Source organism: Bombina bombina, chromosome 2 (assembly GCF_027579735.1).
Source record: "Bombina bombina isolate aBomBom1 chromosome 2, aBomBom1.pri, whole genome shotgun sequence".
NCBI classification, from domain to species: domain Eukaryota; kingdom Metazoa; phylum Chordata; class Amphibia; order Anura; family Bombinatoridae; genus Bombina; species Bombina bombina.
The window spans coordinates 89,759,246-89,771,887 of record NC_069500.1 but is presented as its reverse complement, the minus strand read 5'-3'; the positions used below and the strand labels follow the sequence as shown (position 1 = coordinate 89,771,887).

General features: G+C 38.6%; 1 protein-coding gene across 1 annotated transcript in view; it reads left to right on the top strand.

The window, feature by feature from the left end:
- The window catches only part of CPLX4 (complexin 4), a 76,172-nt gene extending 64,068 nt beyond the window's left edge, over window positions 1-12,104 (top strand). Inside the window, exon 3 of the mRNA XM_053700419.1 lies at window positions 11,877-12,104. Within this exon, the coding sequence (XP_053556394.1) occupies window positions 11,877-12,104 (228 nt within the window). The remainder of the gene's footprint in view (window positions 1-11,876) is intronic.
- Window positions 12,105-12,642: the final 538 nt, after the last annotated feature.

Genomic DNA, 12,642 nt, shown 5'->3' with positions numbered 1-12,642 from the left:
GCAAACTGCAAGCTCAATCCTTTTGGACTTTAACAAATCACCTTCATCAAGATTGATTTATTGGAAATGCTTCAGATTTTTGAAGACTGACACTGTGTGACGACGCAGGGCAAATTAACAATCTTTATCTAATTGTCTATCAGAACATGCACCACCATTCTTGCCTATGTATTGTTGCACATCCTTACAATAAAGCTTTTTTTAAAAAATAATAAAAAAAAGACAATGCAAATGCACTTAGTTTGAATTTCAAATGACTGGTAGATTTTTTTCTGATACATTTTAAATTTAGTTACATATCCTTACCACTGCATAATGTGACAGCCATCAGCCAATCAAAAAATGCATACATATATTCTGTGAATCTTGCACATACTCACTGGGAGCTGGTGCACCATAAAAGTGTGTATATAAAAAATCTGTGCACATTTAGATAATGGAAGTGAATTGGAAAATTGTTTAAAATTGTGTCCTCTAACTGAATAATGAGTTTATTTTTTACTTCAGTGTTCTTTTAATGAAATATAACAGAAATAAGATATTCTCTTGCACTCAGATTACAAATATCTTGCTCTATTTATGTGATTCATATATTTTTTTTACTACTCCAATGTTACAATGTGAATATGATAAATAAATGTATTTTGTTTAGCTGGTTTATATTTTGCCAGAACAAATGTTGTTTTTTATTGTTTTAATAAAGCATCCAGATATGTATTCAGTAATTTATATCCATTTATTTTAGAATTTAGCTGCAACCTTGTTCACATCATATTAAATATCCCTTTCATGATATTTAGTCAGAAATAAATTAATGAATAGAATACAATAGAAGTTAACTAGGGACACATATGCTTTGGGCACTGACTAATATTTGTTAAAGGGATATTGTACCTAATTTTTTTATTTCATGAGAGTGCAATTTTAAGCAACTTTCTCCTTTTATCAATTTATCAAGAGAACGAATAAAAATTGATAATAGGAGTAAATTAGAAAGTTGCTTAAAATTGCATGCTCTACCTGAATCATGAAAGAAACAATTTGGGTTCAGTGTCCCTTTAAGATGGCTCCAGTTTGAACAAGCTATCTGTATTTGACACTTGATAATAATAATAATAATAATAATAATAATAATAATAAAAAATAAAAATATTAACACTATTGTGTGCTAACACCACTCAAGTTAAAGCAATAGCTCTTTTAGTTTTGCACTCATATTATAAGTTGAAAATGATATATTAGTACTTGAGCAAAAGTCTAGGACATGCTAACGTCTTTCAGATAGTGCAGGTGCTTCTATGGGGAAAACTGTAAAACTCATGCCAGCAATTGCTAAAGCTCTAAGCCCAAGGTGGGCTAAACCAAAGGTCAAATAGTGTAGTTCTTTACTTACTCTTAAAATAGGATTTTCTAGCGAAATATGTTTAAAACAATGCACACATATATACATAAACATACATACACATGTACGCACACCAGTATTCCATCTAAGGCCAGAATTATATATCTATATATATATATATATATATATATATATATATATATATATATATACACACACACACACACACACAGACACAGAAAGAGAAGTGCTCTCTCAGGAACGGACATCAGCTCAATAACTTGTTAGCTTCTTCTATGGCAATTTACCATGAAGGAGCAGCTTTTTAGCCCAGTAATGCTTTTCACATAGAAGAAATTTCCAGAAATATATCAGTCTGATTACACCAAGCAATGTCAGTCCAGCCATGAAATGCTAGCCAATACCTCTCTGAACAAGGAACATGGCAACCCCAGACGGTTGTTGCAGCCTTCATTGTGCCTCGCCAGTGAGGTACAGCCATATTCCTCTGTTTGTGAAATATATACCTGTATATATATACACACACAAATACATGCCACACATACATATATATATATATATATACACACACAAATACATGCCACACATACATATATATATATATATATACACACACAAATACACGCCACACATACATATATATATAGACACACAAATACACGCCACACATACATATATATATATACACACACAAATACACGCCACACATACATATATATATATATAGACACACAAATACACGCCACACATACATATATATATACACACATAAATATACGCCACACATACATATATATATAGACACACAAATACACGCCACACATACATATATATATACACACACACAAATACACGCCACACATACATATATATATAGACACACAAATACACGCCACACATACATATATATATAGACACACAAATACACGCCACACATACATATATATATACACACACATACATATATATATATATATATATATATATACACACACAAATACACGCCACACATACATATATACAGTATATATACACACACAAATACAGGCCACACATACATGTACATCTTTGAGCCCTTCCCAGTCCAACACCTGATCATAGACCATATCTCCTTAAATCACTGTTAAAACATTTTTTTTTTCAATAATAAATCTTGATTTTACATTTAATATGCATAAATATGAGTGAAATACTTTGTTCTAATATATTTTGTTGTGCTTTTTTATGCATATATTCAAGAGTTAACTCTTTACTTCAGTTCTCTAAAAGTGCTATATTTTCCAGGGCTATTTTGTATTGTGATTAAGCTCAACACTTAACTCACCACTAGTATGAGCTATAATTCTGCACCCTGCACTATGCATTCCAAGTATAGGAAGATGCTAGATTTGTGTCGTCCGTGGTAAACCTTTTATCCATTCCCAAACACTTTTTTTTTTTTTTTTTAAATCAAAGTTTTTTATTAAGGTATTTAGTATATAACAATCAAAACATTACAGCCTGAATATCATTTACATGTCAAAATGGCTTACAATTGTAGATAATGATCAACGACAAACAATAGTACGAATACAACACATACTGGCACTTTTTTTTTTTTTTTTTTTTAATAAATATTTTTATTGAGGCATTGAAAGTCAGGGTTACAAACACAGATTGAAGGATAACAACTCAGGCACTAATACAAAACAGTAATTACACACCATAAACAAGTGTTAATAGAATATAAATTGAACAGTGGTGTTGACCTTTGTTGTAGCCTCAGTTTTTAGATAGTGAAACACTCTGACGTCAACAATGTAAAATAGATCCACGGAAGGGATCTGATAGCTGGAACTTATCGGAAGACAGAGTTCTCGGCTTCAAGAGCTCACAATAATAGTTAGAGCAACCGAGAGCTTTACAAGATTAGAGTCATCTAAACTGAGCAATATATGAATTTTCAAACTTTAAAGCATGACATAAGTAAACATAATGGAAAAATGGGAGACATAAAAACCAGAAGAACCTCTTCTAGGGGGGAGGAAGGGAGGGGCCAGAGGGGAGAAAGAAGAGAAGGGGAGTGGGAGAGAAAAAAAAAGGGGGGGGGGGTCCAGGGGACCATGGAGGAGTAATAACCGGGCCATCTGCAGTACAGACCGGTCCGGAGTGTTACGGAGCAGCCTGAGCTCCAGCTGGTCTAGTGGTTCGCCCAGGAGTATTTCTAACCCTTCTATGCTCGTCCCATAAGAACCAAATAGAGCAATAGAGGTCATAGCGACCCTCAACTCTCAGTGCGTATTCTTCCATTTTTTGAATGTAGTCTAGGGACTCCAGTACTGGGGCTAGTGTTAATAATGTGTTTTTTGTCCACTGCCTAGCTATAACAAGTTTTGCTGTCAGGAGAATAATAACACATAAGAGTCGGGATGATTTTGGGAGATCCTGCAGTCCAAGGTGAAAGAGCGCCATGTTTCCCGTAAGACCGCCAGTCAGACCCAATTGTCTCAGCAAGTCCGCCACCTGTGTCCAGAAGGTTCCCAGTCTGGACGGGAGGGGAATATTCTGTGTAACCTGGTCGGGACCCAGTACCACCTGAGTAAGATTTTAATGTATAATTCAAACAAGTTAGAGCATCGAACTGCTGTATTGACATCCAGGAGAGCACACTGCCAAGCCCCATCTGAGGCCACCACCCCCAGGTCCCTCTCCCAATCCTCTGTAGACCGGGTTTTTGTGAAACAGAAAGAGTCGAGTAGAGTCTTGTAATGAAACAATAGGGTACCTCGCAAGGATCTGCCCGTCAACCATCTCCTCTCCCATTTGGTGAGGACTTGCATGCTCGATTTCTGAAATCCCCAAGACAGGAGGAGTGAGACCATACGTAGGTACTCAAACTGCAACTCTCTGGGGAAGTTGTCTAATGGATAGGTGTGGGGTGGGATAGCTAACGCGTCCCCTCTATACAGATCCGAAATCAATCTAATCTCTAAGGCTTCCCACTTCCTGGGGTGGGAGTCAGGAAGGCAATGCAGCAGAGCCTTAATTGAATGTATTGGGGAGGGGTGCGGCACGACCGAGTCGAGGGAGCGCAATTCTTTCCAAAGCCTTAAACAGGTCTTAATTATGCGACTATGGATACCACTCAAGACCTCCACATGGTCCGGGATCCATATAAGATCAGCCAAGTTAACTCCAGTGGGTAATGAGCCTTGTTCAATTTGGAACCAGCATGAGGAGCAATCTCTAACCCCCCAGGCAGTTATATGTGAGAGCATAGCTGCTTTGTAGTAATAGGTGATATTTGGGACAGAGATGCCCCCACATTTTTTTGTTGTTTGCAGTTGGTTTAGGGGCAGTCTCGCGTGTCGGTCTTTCCAAATATACTTTGTAAATACAGACTGGAAATGGTTGAGAAGATATGCCGGGACTGCAACCGGGAGGCACCAAAATAGATAAGTCAGTTTTGGGAGCAGCAGCATATTTACGGCCGCGACCCTACCCGTCCAAGACACCACCAAAACTTAGCCCTAATTTAGCTTTGAGTGTTGCCCACAGAGTTAGTGCCGATACAGAACCCGTATCATTGATACGGAGGAACTCCTCTATCTCCTGTATCCAGGAGGGAACCAGCGCGTCCGCTAGGAGATATTCTGGTAAGCGCTAGGAGCGTTTGCCCTCCTCTAACAGGGAAAAGGTGATATCAAGAACCAACCTTGAATTTTTTATTTTGCTGAAATAGTCACTGTAGTATCTCTTTGACATAGTATGCTGCCTAGTAGGGTGAGACTTTCGACTAGGCTACCTGGAGCGTTAGAATACTGTCTGAATTGAGAGATACAATGTTTTACTGTAGAGTATAAAATACTAAATATATATATATAAAACCTCCCAAACTGGACTGGGTCACTCTTGTACCCTGAAAAGGAAATGACACTGGGGAGATTCCCAACAAACATATACATATATATGTATACATGCATACACATGAACTAAAGTATATAACTCTAAATGGTATATATAGTAGAACAATAGGACTAAACATATAGATATAAACAGATAATATAAACCAAACAGTTAGTATGACAACTTATTTTAAATCGGTGGCGGATTAATACCGCTAAGATATTCACCAAAATGGGTGAATCCTATGGAAATGAAATAGAGAGATTAGACTAGGGAGTAGGTGCTAATGTGAGACATTTGAGGTGATTCAGAAAGATGGCATCCCTCAGTGGCTCCCCTTCTTTGGAAGGCAATAACTTTTTTGTACAATTAATTTAATTTCAAGGCCTGGCTCATAAGATTGGGGGGAGCGGAAGATGAAATTAAGCAATATACCACATAGTAAATCTCATTCCATCTAAAAAATGGCTGGTACCAAGGTGAATGCAGACACATTTAGATAGGGGGTAAACTCTCCTCATTAACTGAAGAGTAATTATCTAGCTAGTATGGGCTATGATAGCTCTTAACTGTATCCCTTTAGTAGGGGGACTACATGCATAGATAGCCCCAAGGACATCTCTTGTTTGTGTAAAGTTTACAAGCCCCAACTGAACAGGTATATATACTAAATACTTAAGGTAGGAAGGGTGGATTAAAATAATGGTTAGAAACCTCAACTGGACATCAGACTAGCGAGTCGTCATTCACAGATAGAGAATTGTAAAGTCAAGCAGCCTGTATTAACAGAAATATATAAAACAATATCCTAAACAATGCAGTCTCCTGCAGTAATTTCTGCGTAAAAATATCTTCAGTTAAGCAAAGTGTAGAAAACCAGTAACCCAGTCTCATAATTAAATAGTCATCATTAACTTGTGGGGATCCGCCAAATATGATGAGGCTATCAATATCGAGACAAAGTTTACCCGATCCCCATTCTGGTGTTGCTGATCATGTCACCGTTGTAAAATGAGCTCCGGATGGAGGATGTGATAAGCAGGTGCAAATACAAGGGCTCCTCAAATTGTATCTGAAGGACCGGGGACGAGGATTGCAGGCTAGCATAGGGGTTCAGGTTCACATCAGAGCTAGTTCGAGTGTAGCCCCCAGGAATATGCAGGTCTCCGGTCAGCACCCGGACATTGGGAAACTCCTCACAACACATCGGGTGGTCGGCCGCACCCACCCGCACTCGTACCTGCTTCCCTTTAAGTACTCTCTCGATCCCGAGGGTGATATAGGTAGAGGCGTCATCTGAGTCCCCACTGTTTTGGTGCAGTAGATTAGCTTCCTGCGATCTCATGTTCGGAGCCTTCCGTGATACTGGGGTGGAAGGGGTGATCACAACTGTACTAAAATGAGGTTGTGAATGGCCATGCTGCAATTCTTGCTCCACCGTGGTCGCCATTTGCAATTTAACGCACTGCTGCTTTTGAGGGCGGGCTTTCACAATATATAGCAAATGAGTGAACTTAGTGTCTATTTTCTTAGCAAGAGCAGCCAGGAGGGTTTGTAGCATATTATTCAATGTCTCATCCATATTGTCCAGTGGCTTCACTCCCTAGTGTTAGCAATGAAATGGATCTGCTTTACTTGGCAGATCGGGGGGGATATGCAGATGAAAAAGGCCGCTGCTGTGCCCATCCAGACACCCTGGATAATGATTCTGTATGAACAATCTCCTTGTAATAGATATCAATCAGTTCAACTGTGCTTCATATGTCCGATTCTGCCGAAGATAATTCTGAACTTCTGGTTGATGAATAAATAAACAACAAACTTTCTTTATGTAGCTTGGAGCCTTTGTATTTTGCGTCTGGATATGGCGGCTGCTAAGACACGCCCCCCCCCCAAACACTTTTAATACTATCTTCAATCTTGTGTAACTTGAATCAATCATTCGAACATAACACTTTACTAACCTGTATATTTGTGTCTCCAAAATGAATCTCCAGTTCACACTGCACTAATTTAAAGGACCGATTAAATTATTTGATAGTGGGAGATGACCTGAGATGGTTTTGGCGAGCTTTTACTGTTGCATGCTGGTAAATGTAATGTAGGGCTGTAGACTACAGGCCAATTTATGTTTCCGCGCGAGCCTTCAGACTCACCGGAAACAGAATTTATCAAGCAGCAGTCTAAAGACCACTGCTCAATAACTTGTCCGCCTGCTCTGAGGCCATGGACAGAAATCAACCCGATCGAATACTATTGGGTTGATTGACACCCCCTGCTAGCACATAATAATAATAATAATAATAATAATAATAATAATAATAATAAGTTCCAAAGCCACATGTGAGCCAATGACAAGAGACATAGCTACCAATCATCAGTTCCTAGTAGTGCAATGCTGCTCCTGAGCCTACCTAGGTATGCTTTTAAAAAATAGGATTCCAAGCAAATTAAGCACATTTGAAAATAGAAGTACATTTAAAAAGTCCTCTATTATTGCATGCTATGGGGTAGATCATGTTCGCCGACATCGCTAAATGCCGACAGCATGTGCTGTCGGCAGTTAACATTGCACAAGCATTTCTGGTGAAATGCTTGTGCAATGCCGCCCCCTGCACATTTGCGGCCAATCGACCGGTAGCAGGGGGTGTCAATTATCCCGACCGCTGCTTCTTAAATGATGTTTCCGGTGGACCTGAAGGCTTGTGCGGAAACAGCTGCATTTGCAGCATGTTAAATCGGCCCCTATATCTGAACCATAACAGTCTTGCAGTACCAGTAAAGGGTTTCCTTTTGTGCACTGTGATTTTATCTAGGTCCACTTAGTTTAATGCTCTGTTTGAATGTGTAATACACTCTTTGACTGTGGAAAAGGAAAGGATTTGTCTCTCTCATGAGTAAGATACAAAATCTTTCCTGAGAAGGTGTAGAGCAATAGGCTCATTATTCCATATCTGGTGGTAGGAATGTGAGAAACTAAATGTTTATACAGATATTCTATAGATAATGGAGAAAAAAGTTGAGGTAACAATACAGCAAAGCCCACATATTTTGTTGTTTCATGATCTACCACAATTGAGAGATACAGCCAAAAAAACCAACTATTGTTTAATATGTTAGGTTTCAAAGCTCTTATACCCAGGTGTATGAGGTCTATCACAAAACCTACAAATACAGATTGGGAAAAGCAGGGGACATGGTATCTGCAATTAGAGAGATTCCACTATCTTTGAGATGATATTATAGAATAACATGAAAGAACTATGGAACCCAACTCTTCTCAGATAACTTAGTACAAACTAGTCACCATCATCAGCTGAAACCTAGAGGTAGTTCTAACAATGAGACGACTGGTAGGATGTCTCCTTTCCTTAGTTATCATGTTCTCTGTTAATGGCATTATATCTCTATCTGCTACTCTCCCCTTCGCTCCTATCTCCATCCTTTTATTTCTTTCTTTCTCCTCCCATGCTCCCCGCAGATTGGTCACGCACTTCAAAAGAAAGTAAACATTGTTTTTTGTTTTTCTAAACTTATGACAAATGTTCTTTCTATCATCTTGTTCTATGCTTTGTTTACTATATCTATAAAATATTAAACATTTGAGCTGTAAATCTGGGAACACAATCCTTATCTCCCCCCGTTTTCTTCTGTACCTTGTTTGGACTCTAAGGAATGACAAATCTTGGTGAAGAGAATTTATCTATGTAGTATTCAATATTGCTTGAGTTTAACTTTACTATTTTTCAATTATTGTCTATACTGTTGCATGCTTTATCTTTATGTTCCTCTATTTCTTAATTATTTTAAATTAAGCTCAATTATAAGAAAATCTTTCCAATACACTTCTATTATCAAACTGACCATTTTTTTAATATCCTTTGTTAAGTATCTCCTTTCCATGAGAGCATATCTAGATAGGCTTATGAATGTGCACATGTTTGGGTTTTATGTAGCAACAGTGTTTGCAATAATGTATATCATTATTACTAAAATTGTGGCAAACTGCTAAAATACAGTGCTCAAAACACATGCACATTCCTAAGCCTACCTTAGTATGCTCTCATGGAAAAGGAGCTATGTTTCAACAAACAATACCTAGAAAAATAAGTAATTTTGATAATAAAACTTTTTTTTTTAATTGTATGCTCCATTTGAATCCTGAAACTTTGATTTTAATTTCTATGTCCCTTTAATTTGGTGGTCTTGAGGCTGTTAAAATAGAAAAAGGGCCAAAGCTGCTCAGTATTTTCTAAAGGATTGGAATACATTTGGCATATTAGTGTTAGTGAAGCTAACTAGTTCCAATATGAAAAACCAGATGATAACATTACCAAATTGACTCCATTGTGGTTAGTTCAACCTTTTATAATATTTCCCATTGCATTATATAGTGGAGCATAACAGATTATTTTGCTCTAGAAAAAGTGTGATTATCTTTCCTGCAGATAATGTTGTCCAATTATTTGTCCAGAATAAAAAGTTCCTATCTTTTAAATGATAATCACCTATAGATCTGTAGGTCCCATAACACAATTCTCCTTTTTTTCCTGAAATAAATAGACTTTGTGCTCCATTTATCACTCTACATATGCAGCTTTTAGGGCTCTTCAGACTGCTGCTTCCAAATGTTTACGCCAGGAGAGCTGAAAGATTAAAATCACCCGGACACCATTACCTGGGGTGATTGGCAGCCCCTACTTGCACGCCATTGGGCTAGCATGAGCGAGAGGCCACATTGCACAAGCAGACGTGATCTCGGGTGGACATGTTTAGCGTAAGCAAACCCTGTCCATAATGGCTTTGTTAAATTGGCCCCTATGCATGAAAAACACACTCTTGTACTCCAAAGTGCTCTCATATATTAACTGTTGTTTACCTTCCCCTTTAAATAACATCAGGAAGAGCACCCCAATGTTTTTGTGGAAACATACGTTAGGGATCTACTGCTTTTCCACAGGACAAGAGACAGCAGAATCAAATCACCAGAGACCAGCAATTAGTATCATGAAAGCATAAAATACTAGCTGCAAATGAATTAAAAATAATTAGGAAAAATAATGTGTGTGAAAGATACATTTTTACACCATGGGGTCGATTTATCAGTCTCCATATGGGTGCTGCAGGGGTGAATCTGCAGGGGGCGGTATTGCACCAGCAGTTCACAAGAACTGCTGGTGCAATGATATTGATGTGCGGCGGACATGATTCGCTATAGCGGATCATGTCTGTCCGCACCATGATAAATCTTCCCCAATATGGGGCCTTCAGGCTCGCCGTTAACAGGAGTTAAGAAGCAGCAGTCTTAAGACCGCTGCTCCTTAACTAGTCCGCAGACAGCAATCAACCAGATCGAGTTGATTGACACCCCCTGCTAGCGGCCAGGACTGCTTGTGCATTGTTAAATGCCGACGGCGTACGCTGTCAGCATTCAGCAATGTCGTGCGGACATGACCGCTACAGCGTATCATGTCCTTCCGACAGATGGTAAATCGGCCCCTATATCTTAGAAACCCCAGCTTAGTTGTGATACTCCAGTATTGGCTGTGGGCTATCTTTACACTCTAAGGGGTCAAGGGCACTCTGAATACCAAAATATTAAAGAGGAAATTAAACAAATGTCGATCTTACCTATGAAAGAGCACTATGGCCTCTATTTAACAAAGTCTGCCGGACCTGATCCGACAGTGCGGATCAGGTCCGCCAGACCTCGCTGAATGCGAAGAGCAATACGCTCTCCTTATTCAGCATTGCACCAGCAGCTCACAAGAGCTGCTGGTGCAACGCCGCCCCCTGCAGACTCGCGGCCAATGGGCTGCCAGCAGGGAGGTGTCAATCAACACGATCATACTCGACCAGGTTGATTTCCGGCGATGTCTGTCCGCCTGCTCAGAGTATTTGTGACCGCTGCTTCATAACTGCTGTTTCTGGCGAGTCTGAAGGCTCGCCAGAAACGCGTGCCCAGAAGCTCACTACAGAGCTTGTTAAATGGGCGCCTATATGTTAAAATTATTTTTCCAATACGTTAAAAGTGTTTATTTTAAAAGGATATGAAACACACACAAAAAACATTATTCAAGTAGAGCCCACAATTCTAACCAACTTTCCAATTTATTTCTATAAACATTTTTGCTTCATTCTCATGGTATCCTTTTTTTAAATGAGGAGCAATGCACTACTGGCAACTAGTTCAAGATATTGGTAAACCAATGATGAGAGGCATTTATGCACAGCCACTAATCAGCAGCTAGCTTTCAGCGCCTGAGCCTACCTAGGTATGCTTTCCAACATTGGATACCAAGTGAACAAAGCAAATTAGATAATAGAAGTAAACTGGAAAGTTTTATAAAATTGTATGCTCTATCTGAATCATTAAACAAACATGTTGGGTTTCATGTTCCTTTACTTTTAAAACTAACAGGAATTGTATATCTGTACACATTTGGAGTGTGGGATAGAAACATTGTGCCTCAATAGGAAGACTTAAGCAGCTCTATTGGTAGATAGCAAGACACCCCACAAGCATAAGAACAGAACATTAAAACATGTAAAACATAGTAAAATGTACTCCTTAAGATGTAACACAATTATTTTGGTCTCACGTTAAATATTTATATACTTTTTTTAGAGTGAAAGAGATGAGAATCAAATACAGATGGCTGGAGATGACGTAGACTTACCAGAAGAACTTCAAAAAATGGTTGCAGAGGATCAAGTTGAAGAGGAGGAAAAAAATTCAATATTTGGACAAATCCCAAACATTCAAAATATTGATATGGACACCATTAAAGAGAAGGCAACAGCAACATTCACTGAAATGAAACAGGCGGCAGAAGAAAAATGTTCTCTAATGTAGTTTCAGAAAAGTATTGTAAAAATAGCCTTACTAGTGAGAACTGTTGTTTGCATAGACAAAAAAAGGTTAACAAGAAAAAGGATGGCAGTACCCATAGCAAAACCCCAAGGTATAATATAGAAAGGATCAAATAAAGAGATAGCTAATATGAAATCCATTTGCACTGTTGTGACCATCAAATGAACACAAACTTCCCACCAGGACCACCAATTAGCCTGTTCTGAAATACTCATTACTTCAATTTGTGAAAGGGCAATGACAAACATTCAACAATGCATGTTAGAGGTAGCTGTTTACAACCCATATGTCAACAGCATGGTGGCATTGCTGAAGGAGAAAGGACAAAAATGATATGTTTGTGGAATGTTATAGTATTCTTTTGTCCAGAACTATGATGAGTTGACAGATGCCTAGCTTTAACCTTCAAATAAGAAAATGCCGTTTCAAGCAAGGGTGACTACCCACTAACCTATCTACATAAAAAGGATACAACAGCATAGTCAGGGTGATCTATTAAATCTTCTATAGTGGGTCCACT